The sequence below is a fragment of the Halichoerus grypus genome, chromosome 11 (assembly GCF_964656455.1).
Source record: "Halichoerus grypus chromosome 11, mHalGry1.hap1.1, whole genome shotgun sequence".
NCBI classification, from domain to species: domain Eukaryota; kingdom Metazoa; phylum Chordata; class Mammalia; order Carnivora; family Phocidae; genus Halichoerus; species Halichoerus grypus.
Window position 1 is genome coordinate 97520919 of NC_135722.1, and position 21200 is coordinate 97542118.

The following is a 21200-nucleotide window of genomic DNA, read 5'->3' on the forward strand; positions in this document are numbered from 1 at the left end:
CAGCCAACTCAGGGCTGATCTCTTTGAAGCCCACCAGGGGCCCCAGGTTAAGAAGGCGGGGGTGTTGGGGAGGCATTGGTGGGGCTTTGCAGGGGTCAGGCCATGAAGTGGGAGCAGGTTTTGGAGTTTGAACCAGCCTCCAGACATCCAAGGGGTGGAGGACCAGGGAGGCAGACAGGATCTGTGACCGAGGGAGGGGGGTCTGGATGGTTGGCAAGGGGCTGCTGAGGAGGATAGAGGGAGGATAGCAGACATTCGCTCCCAAACCACCCCAAATAGCACTCCTCACTTTCCCTTCAAGGTTAGATAAGGATTGCTGGTTAGCAGTCTCACCGCGGCCCTCCCACCTGGCTGTAAACCCCAAACAGGGAGGCCTGCCCTGGGCTCCTTCACCCCCCCAACCCAAAAGGGAGGCCCAGGGAATCTCTTGGAGGAGGGTGAAAGGGCAGAGTCTGGGGGGACAGCCTAGGTGGGAGAAATGAGAAGTAGGGGTGCGGCGGGAGGGTGTAGCCGGACGCAGATAGGGAGTGTCTGGCCTGATTCCCTAGCTGGGAGCATCACGATTTCCAAGGAGTCCACGAAGAAATGGGAGAGGTTGGCGGGCGGTGGGCGGGGGCAGTTTGCAACTGGAAGCTCTGTTCCCGGAGCCCCGAGCCGCGGGGGCGAAGGCGGCGGGCTGCAGGCGCGGGGTGTGTGTGTGTGTGGGGGGGGGGGGTCCGTAGTGGGCAAGCCCGCACCCGCTCACCCGCTGCAGCGCGGCCAGACGCGGACGTTCGAGGGGTCCCTTTGCGGCCCCGGGAGAGGGAGTCGCTACCCCCCTCGTGGTCCCCAAAGCAGAACAACACAGCCTTCCAACACCCGAAGAGCATCTACTCCCCCCAAAACTATCCTCCTAATTGGCGGCTCAGCGCCTGGGATGCTGCGGGCGGCTGCGGGTGGCCCTGCAGTGCCAAGCCGCAGCCGCCCAGCCCGAGCTGGCGAGGGAGTGGGGCGCCCGGCCTGCTCCCGGGGCTCCCGGGGGCCGCGAGGCGGGGCGCGCCGTGCAGGGTGCGCAGCGGGCGGGGGCGCCCCGGGCTCCGCGGCGGCCCCCGCCCCTCCTGCGGCTGGAGCGCGTCCAGAGCAGAGGCGCAGCGCCGCTCTCCTCTGCGCTCGCTCCGCGGTCCTCCTCTCGCTCCTCCTTCTCCGGCCCGTGCCCTCCGCGGCCGCTCCGGCAGCCGGCTCCTCCTCTCCCTCCCTCCGCCGCCTCTTGCGCTCTCCCCGCTAACTTTCCCGAGCCCCGACCCGCGGCGCGGAGTTCCCCGCGGCTTCGCCGCGCACTGCAGACCGCGGGCTGCCAGCCGCTGCGCCCCGTACCCCATCCCCGCGCCCCTGGCGCGCTCCGGAGACAACGCGACCATGCCCGGGGCCGGGGGCCGAGGCGCAGCCCGGGCGAGATGGCTGGGCACCGGGCTTTTGGGTAAGGCAGCCCCGGCTTGACCCCTTCTCCTCTTTCTCCACCCTCCCCCGCCCCCGCCCGGGGAGGGGACACTTAGAAGAGAGGTGCCTCGGACCCGGTGGGCTTTGGAGTGCGGCATGGTGCCGGAGGAGCACCGCCGCCACCAGGTTCTTGCCGGCCGCCCGGCTCGGACGGCGGTGCTCCCTGGGGACCGCGCGCGTCCCCCGCCCCAGCGGTGGCAGCCCCGTGATTAGTTCTTCGCCGTCTCGGGCGCCTTCAGCTCCAGGCTTCTGGAGCTACCTCTCAGGGCTGCGGCACGGGTCTCCCGGGTTCCGAGGTTTAGGCGTGCTGGGGGAGGGTGTCTGTGCCCTAGGTGGAGGGGACGCCAGGGGGTCGCACGTGTGAGTGTTGGCATGGTGGTTTCTAACCCCTGCCCAGAGCTGTTTGCAACTTGGATGCTTGCTGCCCAGGCATCGGGCATGCACCGATTGGAGGGGGTGGGGAGGGGTGCGCGGGGGCGGAGGGGGGTTCCCCTTCCTCCTGGCCCTTTTTCTGTTTCTCTCCTCTGCCCTCTACCTCCTCCAGTGCCCACTGTCTTCCCTGAGGCTCCACACCAAGGACTGGAGAGGGTTGGAGGGACTTGGAGGATCGCTCAAGCCCCCTTTTAGGAGGGATCTTGTCTCTCTTCTCACAAAGAGATTCCACGGAGAGGCCCTGTTTAACTTGCTCTCAGCTCTTCGTTTTTGGGACGAATATGAAGACCGAGGAGATATATTCAGAGGCCACAGAAGGAACAGAGTCTTAATATCTATTAATATGTACATGATGGTTTTGAGTGACGAGCTCCAAGAGATTAGAGAATAATATTAGTCCAGAATATAATCTCCTCATAAACCGTAGCTGGATTTCAATGTAAACTGACTCCATCTCTGGCGCCTGCACCTCTTCCTGTTTATATTTGTCAGATTTGGCTTTTGGCAGCTCCCCTCTTCGGACTGGGCACAGGATGTAGGCATTTGTGCTGCAAACAGGGGGACGGAGCTTATAAGGGCAGTCGCTGCTGTTTCTGCAAATGTAAATAAACTGTATGCGGACCCGCCACGTTGGCACATGGTAGTGGAGGGGGATAGAGTGTTCTCTCACTCAGGAGCCACTGATTTAATTACATGGCCACAGCTAGAGAGGGGACACTGGTGTTTTCTCCTGTCCCTTTGGCACAGAGCTGTGCTCGTTTCACAGTGACCTAAGGAGGCTGGTGCCTCCTTGAGCTCTAAGGTGCCTCTTCACGGGGGCGGGCACAGTACGGCTGCACGCCCGCTCCCCCATCCCATGTCTGATCAGCTCAGGTTCCCACTGTAACCATGGCTGGGGTAAGGGCTCACTGGGGACTTCACATGCATGCAGTCATTAATCCAGCCCACTTATCAACACCTCTGGCTTCCCTTCTGCCTACTGCCCAGTTGGGTGGTGGGATGCCAGTGACTGGGCCGTTAGAATATTCATAGAACCACAGTGGGAAACCACACTATACACTGGGGGAGGACTGTGGGCAGAGTCTTGGTACTTTTCTCCAGGGGGGAGCCCCCCTCCCCTCCAAGGACTGCTCAGCTGGGTAGACCAGGTAGGAGCAGGAGCCCATTGGAGCAGGTTTGGACAAGTCCCTGAGCTACCCTCTGGGAGCCCAGGAAAAAGCAGAGTGATTTCTAGGTGGGAGACTTGCAGGCCCCAGAACTGGTCCTGCCTACACTGCTCCCTACCCCTCTGGTTTGCAGAGAGAATACCACCAGGGGTCCTCTTTGGACCTTGCCCAGGAGGCCATTGCTGAGGCCGCCCAGGGGGCATTGCTTTGAGCTTGGGACACGGATGCCATCCTTGCTTCAGTCTGGTCGGGGAGATGCAGAGGCGACTGGTCAGCCAACTGGAGAAGCTCCCTGGTAGCATCAGAGCTGGCAGGAAGTCTGGAAAGCCAATATCACAGAGCTCCCCGAAGGATGAGGAACCAGGGTCCAGAGAGGGAAGGCGACTCGCCCAACGTGGCCAATCGATGGTCAAGTGGGACAGAATCCAGGTCTCCTGGGCTCTGTCAGACGGACTTGCCTCCCAGTGGACTAAAGTCGGCTGAGAGGGAAGGTTAGCAGGATTGTGCAGATGAGCTGAGGGAGGGGTGAGGCATGCAGGGATAGAGGCTTGGGGGCCCAGACAAGTGTGGAGATTGGGCACAGAGCGAGCAGTAGGCTTCCAGGGGTCCTCCACCCCCAGCCCCCTGGCCTCATGTCAAACTCAGCCTAACAGACTGAGACTACAGATTTCTTCTGCCCTCCCAAGATACCCTCCCTTCAGCAGAGAAGTTTCCAAGGTTGCATTATTGCAGCTGAGGTTTCCGTGGGTGCCAGTCCCTTCCTGAGCTTGTAACTGGTAATATATCTGTCCTGCCCACCCCTTCCTTGTTCCCTGATTTGCTTAATTGCTGTGATCTGTGTTTAATTATCACTTGTGAGGGCGTCATGTTGCGCAACCTTCTTTCCCTTGGTATGTATTTATTAAGGGCTTGTCTAATGAGAACACAATTAAGGAGAGGGTGCTCAGACCGGCTCAGAGAAAAGGAAAGGAAAGGGGAGGTAAGGAGTTCATGTAGAAGAGGGTGGGAAAGGGGAAAACTGGGAGGAGGGGATGCCCCACGTTTGAATCTGGCCCCGTGATTGGTTTTTTTCTGGAGATGTTGGCCTGTGGGGTATTCCAAAGCCCTTCTGCCTGTCCGCCCCCTGCTGGGATCTGTGTGAAAGGTAGACCCTGGGGCACAGATTCTCCCACCTCGCCCTCTTGCTGAGAGTGTGGGGATCCCTGCGTAAGCCAACGCACCCATTCTGTGGCCTGCAACAGCAGGGCCAGGCACACCGTTTGGGCTTGTTGGCAAAGCTGGTTTTGTTGAGCATTCGGTAGTTTCTCAGGGGCATGCTTCTGTCTCAGCAAAGCTCCTGGGGGTGGGCAGGCAGTAGGCAGGCTGCCTAGGGAGAGGGAGCTGAAATCTTTCCTTTGTCTCTGGGCCCCGGGGCCTTGGCTGGCCCAGCCCTGCCTCCCATAGCCTCTAGAGCCTGCACCCCAGGAGGGGTCTTGTCCTGCGGCCTCGGCCCACTTTCTGCCTCTCAGCTCTAACTTTGAGCCTGTCTGACTCCCCCGGGGCCAGAGAGTATCAGCTTCCTTATTACAGTCAGCCTGTTTCCGTCTGCCATGCCAGGCAAGCCCTTGGAGCTAAACTTAGAGTCCGGGCCACCTTGCCCCTCTTTCCTCCCTCCCCTCAGCGTGTGTGTGTGTGTGTGTGTGTGTGTGTGTGTGTGTGTGTGTGTGTGTGACGGATCCTTGGATGTGGGAAAAGGTGGCAGACCATTTCCTGCCTTGACATTTGCCTTGGAATGTCTGCTGGGGCCCGAAGATTCTGGCTGGTGGGAATATTTAATAATAGGATTTGCACGTGCTGAGTACTTTTATTACTTTAGTAAAACTTGGGAGTGCCGAGTCAGTCCTCAGACAAACCCCTGAAGGGAGGATGGGAGGGGGGCGAAGGCTTCAGAGAGTTGCCAGCTAGCTGGTTAGGGCCTTTCAGCGAGCGAAGGCAAAGCTCTGGGGCTCAGGGTGGAATTCCACAGGATTCATGGGGACTTGTTCATCAATCCCATGATGCCAGAAAGAGGCCCCTAATCCCAGATACATACATGCACACACTGAAATTCTAAACAGTTGAAATTCTAAGCAGCTTCTTTACTCCAGGGAAATGGCATGGGAAGAATGACCTCCGTGAGGTGGTACAGGGTGGGAGTACAAAACGTGTGAATGGCCCGGAGACATTCTCAGCTGACACTGGTCATTAAGCAAGGGGTGCCCTGGTTACTTCCAGACCTGTGGTGAAGGCCAGACCTGTCCTCCCTCCCTCCTCTACCTGCAGGGTGCCTCGGTCAGAGTGATGGGCTCACTGAAGCCCCTCTTGTGTTTTGTAGGCCCATGTTTTGGCTTTATAGCAAGCTCAGGAGATAGGAAAGACAACCATCCTAGTTTGGGGGCATGCACGCAGGATGTGGCATCCCTGACTTTCCCAAGGTCAGCAGGCAGAGCGGCTGCTCCTGGCCTGGCCATCCTACTGAAGCTCTCCCCTGGGGGCCTCTAGTGGATCAACACCTGCCCTTGCTCCCTCCTGTCCCCCCAGCACAATCTCACAGATGAGAGAGCATGGGAAACAGGGCCCCGGGGCTTTCCTCTGCCCAAGCCTCTCAGACACTGTGGACAGGGCTTCCAGATTGCTGGGAGGATGTGCAGTGCAGAGGCCGGGCTTGCCCACCCTCTTTGATGCCTTAACTTGGGCAGGGCTCTGGACTTTTCCGTGAATGCCTCTGTGCCTTTCCTTTGTCCCCTCCAGGCTATGGTGAGAATTGGCAGTGTTTCACTGTGGGAGTCCTGAGTGTACTAGTTAAGTCATCCACACAGGCACACACTAATCAGGAGAAATGTGCATTGTCATGAACTAGACCTTAAAGAAGTAGTCTGTCCTCTGTTCTGGACTGTTCTTTTGCTCTTTTTTTGCTTCTACCTATTTAAAGCAGTTTGAAAGATTTTACTTTTGATGTGTCTCTTTGGTGTTCTTGGATACCCCATTCTGGCTGGGGTCGGGGAGGTGATTTGACCCCTGACTTGAGTTCCCCAATCTGCCCCAAGATCCAGGTTCCTGAGCAAGGGGCGCCAGTGAGTGCTGGAGGCTGGAGCTATGGTGCTCCTTGGAGCTTGGGCCCCCAAGGGAGGCCTGTGGTTATCAGGAAACTTCTCCTGGGGCCTTTCCTGTTATAGCTCCGTACTCTGTTCCTTAGTTTGGAGGAACAATGAGTGTGGGAAGCAGAGCTGGGGTCTCCTACATCATCTAGGCTGGAGGGTGGACTCTCCTGTCTGGCCCCTGTCCCTACACCTCTGGGGGAGGTGTGCCGCAGGACAGGAGCAGAGGTAAAAAGAAAGCCAGGAGTGCTAGGCAGAGCTAGCCTCGACAATGTGAAAACGACTTATTCCACTCACTGGGCGGGTGTGGCCTTGAGCAAGTTAATTTCTCTGAGCCTCTTTCTTCATTTTGTACATTGAGGATAAAAATAATAACCACCTCACAGGATTAGTATGAGGATTAAGTGAGACAGTGTATATAAAATACCCGTCCTCTCTTAGAGGAAGTGCTCAGTCCCAGCTTCACCATTTACTCTGTGGCCCTGGGTGAGTTACTTAACCTCTCGGAGCCTCAATTTCATCATCTGTAAGATGAGAAAAATTTACACCTACCTCTTGGTGTTCTAATAAAAGTTGACGTTCATATGTGTAAACCGTCTAGCGCAGTGATCCTCAAAGTGTTGCCCCGGACCCCAGCATTCCCTGGCAACCTTTAGAAATGCAAGTTCCCAGGCGCTAGACCTACTGAATCAGAAACTCCAGAGGTAGGGCCAAGCTGTCTGTTGCCCTCCAGGTGGATCTGATGGTCTCTCAAATTGGAATGCCGCTGCTCTAGAACATTTCCTGGCACCTAAGAGCCCATCAGAGAGCGAGGGCTAACTTCTCAGCCCTGATGGGAACCTTGGTGGGCAAGTCCTGCTATATTAGGATGTAAGAGAGGATTTTTTTGCTTTGGGGTTTTGGAATGCTAGAAATGTTTCTTGTTGACCTTAGGCAAGTCACTTAAATCTCTGTGCTTTGTTGTCTCATCTGCAATAGGGACCTATAATATTATGTCACTCAGAGGATGGGGGTGAGGATCAAATGGGCCTATCAGCTATTATGGACGGTGGCAGGGGTCATGATGGAACACTGAGTGTTCTTTCGGACTTTTCGAGGTAAGAGCGCTCCACTTTGCCTTCAGAAGCTAGGGTGATGTGAAGAAGCTGAGAGGAGCCCCAAGGGCAAGAAGCAGGGCAGCCAGCTCTCCTCAGAGCCTTCTCTGTCATTTAAAAAGCATTGCTTAGGGGAGCAAAGCAAGAGGAAACTGGTTAGGGGCCATGAAGGGATCAAGGTAGACAAAAGAAGTCCTTCCTTGGGGGTGAGGATGGGAGAAAGAGCAAGGTTGTTGACCTTTAAAGCAAAGATGACTCTGGCTGTCTTGGGAACAACACCAATTCTGGGGACTGCCTGCAGAGCCGAGAGCAGGCCTGGGCTGAGAGGGGGGTCTCGGGGGGGCCCGGCCAGCACACCCAGTCAGCGCAAGCGAGTCTCTTGTAGTCCTGTCTCTACCGTGGGCATCAGTCTGGGGCCTCTAGCGCTGGCATTCTGGGAACGCCTGGCTGGAGGTGCAAGTAGCTGAGAGCAGGTGCAGTCTGGGAGGAAACATCAGGGAAACTTTGGGACAGGAATTAGTGCAGCCACATGGCTGCTCTCAACTGCCCACCAGCTCTTGAGTCAGACCTGGGTTCGGATTTCAAGAACCCCTAGAAGTTGTACAACTTTGGGCAAGGCATTTTGCTCTTCCGAGTCTCACGTTTCCCATCTGTAAAATGTAGGATTAATAATACCCATCTTACAGGTGTGGGGTGGGAATGAAATGGGATTACCCACTTGCAGCCCGTGGCAAGTGGGCCCAGTAAGGGGATCACTGGGAACCTGAGTAGGACTCTCTCTGAGACCTCAGGTGCCCCTTTCACCTCGGGGCAAGGACATCACTTAGGCATCTTATTCTGACGCCCCTCCTGCCCTCCACCTTGAGGTACATTGGGGTCTCCTCCAGGACTCTGTAGGACAGGAGGAGGGCCAGGGCCCCTTACAAGGATTCATGGGGGGGGGGGGTCCCAGAGGCCAGGAGTGGAGACTGATGGTTTCCACTTGCCCAAGCGGTGGGGGTGGTATTGACATTCTGGGGAGTGGGTGCGAGGGCAGTGGTGGGGTGGGGGTGCGGGTAGGGAAGGGGAAGAGCTGGGGAGGGGGGCGGAGGGCGCTCGAGGAACGTTCCCAGGACGTGGGCCGGAGAGGGGCTGCGGGGTGTGGGGGCGGGCCGGGAGGGGCCAGCGGTCCTGCGCCCTCTCCATGCCGCCCCTGCTCTCGAGCGTCCCTGTGGTCGGGAATCGGCCTCCGCCGGTGTCTCCCGCCCTCCCTCCCACTTTCTCTCCTGCGATCGCGCTCGCCGCCGTCCGGTGCCGCCCCGTCCCATCCCGGCCTGGGCTCCCTCCTGGTCCCAGGGTCGCGGCCGGTGGCCAGAGGGCGTGGGACCCGGCCGGCCAGGCACGGTTGGGCGGGAGGTGGCCCTCCGCTTCTCCGCCCCTTGGGGCCGGTGGGAGGCCGCGGTGCAGTGTGGCGGCTGCGTTTGCCCATTTTCTCTTCACCGCGAGGGACCTGGCTCCAGCCTCCCCCCACCCCCCATCCGGGAAAGGTACCGGGGGGCCGCGCACCGGCCTAGGGGAAACTCCCACTGCAAACAGGCGGAGCCCGTCCCGCACTTGGGGTGGTGCGGGATGGCACTTGCGGGGACTGCGCCCGCAGAGTAGGGGCGCGGCCAGGCGGCAAGGGCCTTGTTTTCCTGGGTTGGGGTGACCTCTGGTGGTTATTCGGAGTGCCACATGGGCAGCTCCCCGGCCCAGGCCAAGGGGAGAAATCAGTAAGGGCGGGTGGCTCAGGCAGTGTTCATTGAAGAGAACCGTCCTCCCAAGTTGATACACAGGGTGACAGCGACCTCCCTGCCTGGCCACCACTCCTCCCTGCCCGAATGTCCTCTTCCAGAGCTCCAGGCTGGAGATTCCGGTAGGGTTTTCTTAAGGGAGGTGGCGACTGTCACACAGGTCTCTTCCTGCTCCCGGTGTCCCTGTCGCTGGAGGTGTCTGTGGGAAAGGCCACCACCATCTACGCTGTCAATGGCACGGAGATCCTGCTGCCCTGCACCTTCTCCAGCTGCTTTGGCTTCCAAGACCTCCACTTCTGGTGGTCCTACAACACCAGTGATACATTCAGGACTGTAAGTAGTGGGGGAAGGGACAGGACAGCTCAGACTCTCCTCCCTTCCCTAGCACCTTGCCCCTGCCTCTGCCTCCCTTTCCCCTGCTCTGGTCCCTTCCGGACTGACCTCGCTGCGATGGTCCCCGGAATCTACCTTTTGTCATCCTTTCTCCTAGCATTCTTTCCAGAGCCTGTCCAGAAGGATCTAAGTGGGAGGGATGCTTAGATGGTGTTGCCAGAATTTGGGGCTTGTTGGAATTCTTGGCTAGAGTTCTTTGTCTGGTCTGAAGAAATGCCTGAACTTGGATTGCTTGTGTAAAAATAATTTAATTTAAAAAACAGGGGAGTGAAAGACCCTTGGAAGGCTTGGAGAAAAGAAATGAGAAGAGTTCAAATGGGAGAAGGGCTGGGGACCTGGCCCTAGAAAGAAGGGAGAGGAAGCTAGGGAAGAGAAAGCTCTTCTGCAGGAGCTTCGGCAGGGCTGTGGGCTGGAGGTGGGGATGGACCAGTCGACAGGTGTTTAGTGAGTGCTCACTGTGCAGTCTCGTAGGGGACCCGAAGTGTACATAAGGAAGCCACAAGAGACCATCTCTGGATGTGATTAAACACTGGGCTCAGGGCCGTTGGTAGACAGTGCTGTAGGATTGATCCAGGTCTTGGTGGAGGGCCAGAATTCAGATGGACAGGGGACAAGTTGTCAGCAAAGGCTGTGGGTGGTGGTGGTGGTGACAGAGGGAAATGAGAGTGGTAATTGCTGGAGCCATGATGTAAAAGGCTTTTATGAAGAAAGAGATAAAAGCTGTGCTACGTTCCAGGGAGATCTTAATGATAGAAAATGGGTTTAGCTTGAAGCAAGCGAAATTCAGGTTAGACAGGCAGTCAGCGCTATTGGTACTGGAAGGAAACCAAGTGGGGGGAGCACCTCTGGCTGTAGGCTCTCTCTGGACCTGGACAGGGAGGCACCCAAGGACTGGGCTGAAGTGATGTCGTGACCCTTGAGGACCCTGATTCTTTCTTGGCCACCTCTTCCACACCCCCTTCCCCCCATAGCTCATAGACGGGACGGTGAAGAATGAAAAGTCTGACCCTAAGGTGAAGTTCAAAAATGACGATCGCATCACTCTGGAGGGCTCCACTAAGGAGAAGATGAACAACATTTCCATTCTACTGAGGAACCTGGAATTCAGCGACACAGGCAAATACACCTGTCATGTGCAGAACCCCAAGGAGAATAATTTTCAGCACCAGGCCACCATCTTCCTCCAAGTCGTTGACAAATGTAAGCAGTGGGGGCTGGGACGAGGGCAGTGGAGTGGGAAGCACGGCAGGGTACCCCACTCAGTGGGGTCAAATGACATTTCAGCCCAGCCGCATGGGTGTTTTCTTTTGCTTTATGCTTTCAAAAGTTACTGGAGTCACATCTGGGAGCTCAGATAACAGAGCTCCAATACCTATTCTGCCACTGAATAGCTTATGATACACACTTAGCCCCTCTGAGCCTGGTTTTCCTCATCTGCAAAATCAGCATCATCCTAGGGTGCTCGCGGGAAGTAGGGACGGGACATAGGATGGTTCGTGGTGGGAAAGTTCTCTGTGTGCTGATGATTACTACTCTTGTGTATCCCCCTCACAACTGTTGATTGAATGCCCGGCATCACACCAAAAGTGACATGAATGATCCCCAGTGTTCTTCCTTGAGGAATTTACAGTCCAGGGTAGGACAGAAGACAGGTAAACAGAGGACTGACAGAGGGACAGAGCACGTAAAGCCACAGGCAACTGAGATTGGTAAGAGTGGCCGCTCCCCTCTGGAGCTTAAACGCCCGCTGGGGATTGCCGTCGGCCACAGGTGGGACAGGGGGGCATGAAGAAGCCTGTGGGGAGCAGCCAGGTGGTCACATGACCCCCGACACTAGAGGTGGTTAGAGAAGAGGCTGGAGGTGTTATGCTGGGCTTCCTGGACGGGGAGCCTGGAAGGCTAAGGAAGCACAGAAGTAGAGAAAAAAGGAAGGACCTGCTCTAGCGTCCTGCTTGTGCGGCATTTCTTGGGTGCCTGGGGGTTCACTGCTCTCCTGGATGAAGTGGGGTCCTTGGAGAGAGAGAGATGCCCATGAGTTCACTGTTGGCTGTGCCGAGGGCGGAGACGGAGGCCATCCAGGCAGCTCGCTCTGAGCCTGCAGCCATCTGAGTCTAGGCTGTGTATGGCGTCCCCTCTTCCTCTCTGTCTGGATGTCGTCTCACTTCGTGCTCAGCCTTTGCAGGGGGGAGGAGGAGGGCAAGAGAACCAACATTTATGGAGCATTTTGGGGTGCCAGGCACTGAGTTAGGCGCTGTACCTTACCTTCGCACCTTTGTCCCTCACATGTCCCTTTGAAGGGATCTTTTCTCCATTTTTATAGATTCCTTCATTCATCTAGTCAACAAATATTTGTTGAGCACCTACTTATGTGGCACCTACTAGGTCTATGAACAAGGTAGACAAATTCCTGCCCTTATGGAGATTTCCTTCTCATCAGGGGAGATATGCAGTAAACAAAATAAAGAAGAAAATGATGTTGTATAAGAGAACATGGCTGGTGTTGTAGGGAAAAAACAAAATGGGGAGGGAGAAAGGGGTGCTAACAGTGTCACTAGGAAGGCCTCACTGAAAAGGTGACCTAGAATAAGGACATTTGAGGGAGCAATGAAGATGTCTTTGGGTAGATAGTCCAGGCAGCGGGAATAGCAAGTGCAAAGGCCCTGAGGCAGATACTTGAACATCAGTGAGGCCAGTGTGGCTGGAGCAGGGCAAATAGCAAGAAATGAGTCAGGTTAAGCCATGTTGTGTGGGGCCTTGTTAGCCTAAGTAGATGGGAGCTACTGAAGAGCTCTGAGCAGGAGAGTTAACCCAGAACAGGCTCTCTGCGGGGCCAAGAATAGACGATGAAATGAGGAGTCCAGTTAGGAGGCTCCTACAAACATCCAGGCCAGGATGTCTTGAGCCAGTGTGGTACTGAGAGGTCAGATTCTGGAATTTTTAAGTTAGGGCCATTAGGATTCTCAGGTGGATTGAATGTGGTGTTTGGAGAAGGAAGGGGTCAAGGATGGCTCTAAGGATTTTGGTCAGAACAGCTGGAAGGATGGAGTTTTCTCAACAGAGGTGGGGAGACGGTGAGTGGAGCAGGTTCTGGAAGTCAGCTCAGTTTTCTGATGAGGAAACTGAGGGAGAAGGTTTAAGTGGCCAGTTCAAGGTTACCAGCTCATTAGTGACTTCTGAGATCCTGTAGTTAAAATCCAGACGCCCTGACTCCAAAGTCTTCCTGCCACATAAAAGTTGTTATAGGGAGATTCTTGATTTTTCCTGCGTGGACAAAGGAGGCCCAGAAAGAGGCAATGAAATTTTTTTTTTAAAACATTTTCCATCATTTTTAAGTTTGAAAGCTTTTTAAATTTTTTTTTTTAAGATTTTATTCATTTATTTGACAGAGAGAGAGAGAGACAGCGAGAGAGGGAACACAAGAAGGGGGAGTGGGAGAGGGAGAAGCAGGCTTCCTGCCGAGCAGGGAGCCCGATGCGGGGCTCGATCCCAGGACCCTGGGATCATGACCTGAGCGAAGGCAGACGCCCAACGACTGAACCATCCAGGCACCCCAAGAGGCAATGAAATTTTTAATGTGGCAGTTTGGGCGGCCAAGTCAAACTGTTAAGGGCCCTGAGTCTGAATTATTCCAGAACTGTGTGTGTGTCTGTGGAAGGGTGTGTGTGTGGAGGGGGTGGGGGGAAGGAACCTCTTTGTGTTGCACCTTAGCCTGGTAGATGCCATGTTCCAGCTTCTGCTTCCTGCTGCAAGGCCTGGGGAGGGCTGGGGGCTGGGTGGGGGTGGGCACGTCCCAGAAGCCAGGGTTGGAGGGCTGTAGCCATTGGGCTGCCGTCGTGCTGGGCTCCAGGCGTCTCCTGCTCCCCTCGCCCACCCCCTTCTCTCCCTGCTCTGGCCATACAGTGGAAGAAGTGGACAACACGGTGACCCTCATCATCCTGGGAGTCGTGGGTGGGGTCATCGGGCTCCTCATCCTCATCCTGCTGGTCAAGAAGTTCATTGCCTTCATCATCAAGAAGACTCAGGAGAAGAAGTGAGTTGACTCCATTGCACGCTCCTGTCCTCCCACCGGCCCACCACTCACTCCCATCTTGTGTTGTGGGTGCTCCCAACATCATCTCATTCCACCGTCATCTGCCCCCATCTGCCTTCATCCTTCCATTGTCCCCTCATCCCATCCTCTCTTCCCACTCCTACCACTCTTTCCTGTCTCCCAGCCCTTCTTCCTCTCCCTCCTAGTATGTATTTATTGAGCACACCGAGTTCCCTGAGTATATGAACTTGCTCTTCCTTATCCTGCTTCCTAATCCATCCCATTAGCTTCTCTCTTTCCATTTGTACCTCCCCAACCTAAGTCCTACCAAGGGATTTAGATGCCTTGTTTTTTTCATCATAGAAAAGACAAGATTCCATGTACAGAAACCCTAAAATGGGAAGACCCTTCTAGAGAGGTGGGAGTCTTACTGTGAGATTCTGGAAGTTCACCTGGGGGAGACTAAAAAAAATCTAAAAAGGCTGATAGGGGCTCCCCAGAAGCCCCAGGGACAGCTCAGGCTTGAGATAGACATCTCTAAGGGGAAGGGGAGGGAAGACGGGGAGGTAGAGAGAGTACTTGCTCCAGGCCCAGAATTGCCAGAACTGTGTCAGGCTCCAGAGAAGCAGGAGTGAATGTAAAAAGGTATTTGGACGTTGTATTTTTTTTTTAAAGATTTTATTTATTTATTTGAGAGAGAGAGAGAGCACGCACGAGTCGGGGGAAGGGCAGAGAGAGGGAGAAGCAGACTCCCTGCTGAGCAGGGAACCCAATTCGGGGCTTGATCCCAGGACCCCAGGTCAGTCTGCATTCCACCTGAGCCAAAGGCAGACGCTTAATGGACTGAGCCACCCAGGCGCCCCTGGAAGTTGTATTATCAGCAAGAAAGATGAGAGGAGGCTTGGAGACGAGAGGGGGACAGCGGCAAGGAGATTCAAGGGGGAAGGGATGCTGCTCTGTTTCTGTTCCCATCATTCTGCTTTGTTGAGAAGAGGGAATTAGGCTGGAAAGGACAGAAATTGTGCTGGTAAGAGGGGAGGGAAGCTGAAAACGGGGATATTAAGGGGACGGCTCGGAGAGTGGAGAGTGGGAGGCATTGGCTGAGATGAAGAATTCTGGGATTGTCTCCCTGCATCGTGGCCAGGGTTTTGGAGATTTTGAGAGGGGCCAGGGGCATGGAGTTAGACCAAATTCTCTTTTTAACAACCAGTTTTGCTATTGATGGTTAGCAAAATTGGAGAGCAGATTATTCAACCTGTGGTTTAAAAGCACCTAGAAAAGAAAACAGTGATCCTCGGGAGCCGCCATGGGCTCATCAAGGACAAGGCAGACCAAACGTTTTCTTGCTAGGGCACTGGTGGATCAGGAGATGGCTACGGATGATAACACCTCTTTTCATTCATCGAATGCCTACCATGTGTTAGGTACTCTGCCAGGTATTTATATGATAGCCACAATTTTTATTTTACAGTTGAGCAAGGTGAGGCTCAGAGTGGTGACGAGGCTTGCCCAAGGCCACACAGCTAGAAAGTGATAGACCTGAGATTTGCATCCTGACTTGTTTGGCTTCAAAGCTTTAACCACTTTCACCATACCCTACTGATTCGGGGAGTATATCCAGAGTTCATTCATTCCTTCTTTCATTTGATGGCTGTTTTTGAGGTAGTGTGTGCAAGGAACTGTACCAGGTGCTGTAGGAAATTCTGCAAGGAATGAGATTCTGCCCTTAAGTAAAGAAGACAGGGTGTGTATGCAAATAAATGTAAGACAAGGTAGAGAGGATGGGTGCCAGCAAAGAGGTGCAATAGAATGCTCCAGGGGTTCCAAAGAAGGTGGAACACTAGGGAAGGGTTTTTGGCCAAAGGACGTTTGTGGTAGGCCTTGCAAGATGGATCTAATGTAAGCCCTGGGGAGGGTGAGGAGAAGGGCGCTGCAGAACTGCTGAGAGCAGAGGCAGAGAGTCTAGGAAGAGACATGTGTCTGGAGAACAAGGTGTTTTGTCGGCCGAGAAAGTAGGGGGAGCGGTGGTGGGGAAGGAGAGAACAGGCCTGCAGAGGGCATTGGGGGGAGATCCCTGGGGAGCTGGGAGTCCAGGTTGAGATTGGCTTTCTTCCTGGGTGCAGTGGAGCTCTCGAGGGCTTTCAGGGCCTGGCATGATCAGAGGGCTTTGGAAGAAAGAGTCTGGCCTTGGTGAGCACAGGGACTGGGTAGGGGGAGGCTGGAGGTGGGAGACAGACCACAGGGAAGCCTGAGAGGGGTCGTCTGAGCGCGAGGAAAGCCCGCATGAACAGCAGAGATCAGGTGGCTTCCCGAGAAGAAGGGAGGTGTTGGACAGCATCGCAGGATCAGTTCTGGATTTCCACTCGTGGGGGCAGTTCCCTTTGTCTGTAATGTCTCCTCCCTCCTCTCCTGTTCATCTTTGTTGGTCTCAACTTCTGTGACATGTCCGAAGAACCCTCCCTGATCCCTAGAAGGAGGCTTCCTAGGTGGATCCCTCCTTGGTAAACCCTTCATCCTATCATTTATCACATTGTATTGTGGTTACTTATTTAATGTCACATTCTCTGGAAGACTGTAAATTTCCTGAGAGCAGGGAGTCTTCTAGTCTGACACAGTGCTTGGTACCCAGCAGATTCTCAGTAAAGAAATATGGAGTGCTTGGGAGCAGAATTAGGTGGATAGGAACTGTCTGGGTTGACTATACCTTAGGTATAGAGATTGATCAATCGATCGATTGATAGATCCATCTGAATAGAGGTCTTTAGTGGTATGCCACAGGGCTCTGCTTATTCATTGTTACTAAGATTTGAATTACGCCAGGAATGATATCAGGTTTTCAGGAACCTAGTGACTATGTTGGAGAGCAAAACTGGGATCTAGGAGGAGCTCAAAGGCTGGAGCTATGGACTAAATTGTGTAAGACAAAATCGATGAGGACAAAATAGTAAGTCCTTCCTGAAGGCCTCAAAGCCGGCTACACAAGTCCGGGGTGAGGCTGAGATAGTTTAGCCACAGCGGCCGTGAAACAGGCTCGGAAGTTTTCCCGAGCAGAAAGCTCGGAGTGATGTAGCCCCGGAGAGCCCTGCACAGCGTGGGCGCTGGCGGTGAGGTGGGCCATACTCACTCCGGAGCCAGGGTGGTGAACCTCCCCGGGGGGGTGTCTTCCCACGTAACCATCCCTCCTTCCTGCTGCTGTCTCCCCCGTCCCACCCCACCCTGCCCACACCTGCCTTCCTTGCTGCCAGATCCTCTGTCGGGAGCACTCTCCTCCCTCCTATCACAGCCAGCCCAGAGAGGAGGGGCCTGCCGGGGTCTGGGGCAGGAGCTCTTTGCCCTTGCACGTACTGCGGCCCGCACCCTTCCCCCTGGGTTGGCACGGCCTGGGAATTAACCTGGTTTGGCTTCCCCTGAGCACTGATCCCTGCGACTAGCACCTGGTTGGTGCCCTTGCCTTCCGCCACGCTGGGACGACTAGGTGATGGTGGGTCTCACTGGGTCCTGTCTGCGTGCCAGGCACTGCTCTCGGTGCTCACTGATGCCTCACGGCACCCCCACGAAGAAGGCGTCATTGTCACATCCATTTTATAGATGAGGAAGCCGAGGCCCAGAGAGGTTGGGTGACTTGAGCTCTTGCCACCTTTGGGAGAGGGCGCGGGGCTGGCCACGGGGCCCAGGCTCCTGTCCACAGCCGACCCCTTACTCTGGCCCCTCTCCTCCTCTCTCCCTCTCCAGGAAGGAGTGCCTCGTGAGTTCCTCAGGGAATGATAACACAGAGAATGGATTGCCTGGCTCTAAGGCGGAAGAGAAACCACCAACCAAAGTGTGAGCCCCCGCTGGGGGCCAAGCAGCCGCCCGGGCCTCACTTGCTGATGATGAACTGATGCTTGAGCCACGTCCGTGAACCCACGTGCCTGAGACACCTGCTGCTTGGCTCCAACTGCAGTCTTTCTGGGGAGAAACTGGGGTCCTGCCCAGCCTGCCCACCCCCTCCCAGCCAGGGCTCCCCAGGGATGAGGGCTGGCCAGGGGAGGGGGCCTGTGGAGAGTTCAGGAAAGGAAAGGAGGGCTGGGTGGTGTGGAGGGTGGGTCCCCTAATACATGGGGTACCTGGGGTCTTCTTTAGTCTCCTCACCCTGTATGAGCAATACCTTGGAATCTGGAGGAAACTCCAGATTTCTCTTTAAGAGACGCTTGGGGGGATCAGCGAGGCCTGCCCTAGTAGCCGGACCCCAGTGAATAATAGTGGGGAGATCTAACCCTTTTGGTGGTGGATGTGGCCTAGAGGACTCTGTACGGGATCCGGGGTGGGAGCCTGCTGGAGGGGGCCCTATAGTGAGAGGCTTTGATGGATACCTGATCCCCCAGGTCCCTCTAGTAAGGCGCTTCCTTCCCCCCGCCACAAGGTGTCTGGCAGCCTCCACCCCATCTCCACCCCCCAGACCCCCTGCCCCCCCACCCCCCTGCTGCTTGGAGTCTGTGAACCCTCCCAACTAGGGCTGGCTACCTTGGTCTTGGGGTCTCGGCCCCCCTAGCCTGCTCCTCTGATCTCTGAGCTCCTGAGGGGCTCGTGAGGAGGACCCTCCAGCCTTCCTGGAGCACTAGGGCACTGCCTATGCCTTTCCTAGCATTTCTCCTTGGGGAACCAGGACCGCAGAGGTAGGCGAGCCCATGTCCAGGGTCTCTTGGCCCCTGGGATGCCCACCCCAGCCCCACCAGTGCTGGCTGCCCCTTCTCCTCGGCATGGCCGGCCCATTGCCGCCCCGGGAACTCCTGAGCTTGCCTCTTTCCCTGAGGCAGCAGGGGGTGTCATCTTGCTTGAGGTGTTGTACCCTCAAACCCTCCCCTCCCTTGGGTCATGCCTCCTGTGCCCATGCTCATCCATCATACCTTCTCCCCTGGCCCAGGGTTGTTCACCTCCAACCCGGGGTCAAGGGCTTGCTTTCACCTCAGGGATCCTCCTGCTTCAGAAGAGGGGGCCCTTGGGTTTTCTGGCTGCTTCCTGTTCATCTGTGTCACCCCCCCCCACCCCCGGGGTTGGGGAGGAGCAGGGAGAGGGTGCTCAGTCTTCCTTTGCTTTCTTGAGAACTGGTTTGCACACCCCTGTGTGTGGGGCTGGACTGTGCCTTAGCTCCTCGTGTCCTGGCTCATCCCCTCTGTCCTCTCTCCAGCTTGTGTGTGACGGCCAACCCTGGTGTGCCACTCCGAGGGGTCCCCAACCTGCCTCCCCCCAAGGCCATGCTGGGGACCAGGGAGCTGGGGTGGTGCCACCCACGGCCCCCTGGACAGTGATGGAATCTTGGAGCTGTCGGGCTCCCCGATAGGGAATGCGGTGGTGGTGTCCCCAGGGGGACGGGAGGGATGAAGTGAGCCGTGCGGTGATAACAGAGGCCTCCACCATCTGCTCCTGCTGGCTCGCTCTCTGACACTCTGTCCTCTGGGCCTGGGACGGATGGGAGGGCAGTAGCCCCCTTTCCCAGAGGTTATGGGGACTGCCTCAGGATTCTCCCTGTCAAAAAGTGGCTGCAGGCTTCCCGCAGGGTGGAGGTAGAGGAGACTGAGGGGCAGTAGCTCCTGCAGGTGCCTGGCTGAGGCCCTCACCCCTCCTGATGGGTTCGCAGGGTCCCACCCTGATCTGCCTCCAGGGCTCCCATCCTTGTCCCCCCCCAGAACCTTAGGCTCAGGCGCAGATTTTCCCAGTTTGGGAGCAGACAGACTGGAGCTACCAGCCATTTGAAAAACTTCTTGTGGCTACCTTCATGAAAACTGCTTTCTCCCCCCTTTCCCAGTGCTAACATTTGAACGAGCTGAATCGCCTGGGCTCCTCTTACTCTCTTCAGAGGAGGCCAGGGCGTACAGAGCAGGGGGGCGGTGGGGGAAGAGCATCATCCTCTCCACTCCTGGGTCTACTGTTGACTGATAGGTGGGTCATGCATCTTCTCTGGGCTCAGCTTTTCCCATCTATAAAGTGGGTGTAATCATACATACCTACCTCCCAGGATTGTTGTGGGGCTTGGCAAGTTTTTGTTTAAAAAAATCTTTTTGGCTCGGAAAGGGATCTAGGAGGCCAAGCATTATAATTGGAGGAATTGTTCCAAGTCTGTCCTGTCCTCACCTCTGTGTCCCATCCCTAGGAGACACACACACAGACTCACACACATGCACATGCATGCATGCACTTTCTCTTTCTCACTCACTCTTGCTCTCTCTCTCTCTTCCCACTCCTCCCCCTTGGAATTATTTTAGTCTTTGTAATATTAGAAACCTTGGCTCTGATGCTTAAAGCTTCCTATCCATGGCTTTTGTTTGGGAGTTTTCAATAGAGGTGGCATAATAGGGACTGTAGGGGGACATTTTTGGTGGTCCCAATGCCTGGGGGTCCTATGGACATTTAGTGAGTGCTCAAGAATGCTCAGTTTCATCCCCACAACAGAGAATTGTTCTCCGCAGCGCTGGGGTGATACCCACGGAGGAACACTGGCATGGATTTGCAATAGAATGTCTATGGGCAAAGCCATCTTCCCAGGAAAAGCCTCAGTGGGCGCAGATCTCCGGGGGCTGGTGAGGGTGTTTCCAGGGCTTGTGGGTTAGAGAGAGCCATTTACAGAATTGATCTTGGGAGCCCTGCAGGCATGCAGCTGTGCTGACAGTAAAGTCAGGGAGACCCAAGACAGAGTCTTTCCCAGCTCCCCATCTTTGACCTTGAAATGGGACCTCAGCATTCCAGGCCTTGAGTTTCTCCCTGGGTAGGAATTGAGCAAAAGGCCATCAGAATGAACCCGTAAGGCTAGAGTGGTCTGGGAGAGGGGCCGATGGAGCTCAGGCTTTTCCTACCTGGCTGGGTGACCAGGAGGTGAAGTGAGGGGTGTGACAGCATGCCCCAGAGATGGTGGCAGGTGAGGGTGTGCGTGTGGAGGTGCATGCCTGCGGCCTGGGGGACTGTGCCTGGAAGCGGGGATGTATGGAGGTATGTGTGCCTGAGATGGGGGAGACTCGGCACATTTGGGGAGCCATCTTCCCTGGCCTGAGCAATACCTGTTGGGCCACCAGGAGCCTGAGAAAGGATAAGAGACTGAGGGGAAGACCAGCCATGCTCTTTGGTTCCATGACTCCATGACTCCCTCCCACTGTTATGGACAGCTGCCAGGAGTGCTGGGGGAGGGAGGGCCGGGAGGGGAACGTCTCGAGAAAACCCTACAGCTTGCTTCACCTTACTGTGTCCCAGGTTGGAGTCCCTCCCCTCCCACCTCCCACCTGATATTCAGAGCTTTTGACTATCTTATGCATGGTTTATTCTTCTGGCTTGGATGACAATACCCATAGTCTTTTTTATATAACTATAGATCAAAACAATGCAGCGATGTGTCTGGGAGGCCTCTGGTCCATGGGTGCCTCTGGGAGGCACAGATATGCACACCCCCAGCAATGACCTGTGTTCAAGCACAGAATGGATGTGATCAACTATCTTGCCTTTATAACACGTTTGGCATTGTAGAATTTTATTTAGCTTTGCCTGGGATGAAATAAAAATTATGTTTAATAGAAATGGCTTGGGTTTTCCATCTTTGGCTTATTGGGAGTTGGGTTCCGGTTTTATTACTTGCCAGCTATAACTGGGACAAGTTCCTTTTTTTTTTTTTTAAAGATTTTATTTATTTATTTGAGAGAGAATGAGAGACAGCATGAGAGGGAGGAGGGTCAGAGGGAGAAGCAGACTCCCTGCCA

The 21200-nt window shown here is 55.3% G+C and overlaps 1 protein-coding gene across 1 annotated transcript; it reads left to right on the top strand.

The window, feature by feature from the left end:
• Window positions 1-1105: 1105 nt before the first annotated feature.
• Window positions 1106-21021, top strand: SCN4B (sodium voltage-gated channel beta subunit 4). Its single transcript, XM_036123045.2, has 5 exons — window positions 1106-1456; window positions 9217-9389; window positions 10421-10649; window positions 13350-13479; window positions 17212-21021. The coding sequence occupies exons 1-5, from the start codon at window positions 1396-1398 to the stop codon at window positions 17303-17305; spliced, it is 687 nt and encodes a 228-aa protein (XP_035978938.1). The 5' UTR covers window positions 1106-1395; the 3' UTR covers window positions 17306-21021.
• Window positions 21022-21200: the final 179 nt, after the last annotated feature.

Coding starts and splice junctions, on each gene's coding strand:
- SCN4B (XM_036123045.2), top strand. CDS start 1,396: ATGCCCGGGGCCGGGGGCCGAGGCGCAGCCCGGGCGAGATGGCTGGGC. Junction 9,390..10,420: donor CCAGTGATACATTCAGGACT/GTAAGTAGTGGG, acceptor TTCCCCCCATAG/CTCATAGACGGGACGGTGAA. Junction 13,480..17,211: donor AAGAAGACTCAGGAGAAGAA/GTGAGTTGACTC, acceptor CTCCCTCTCCAG/GAAGGAGTGCCTCGTGAGTT.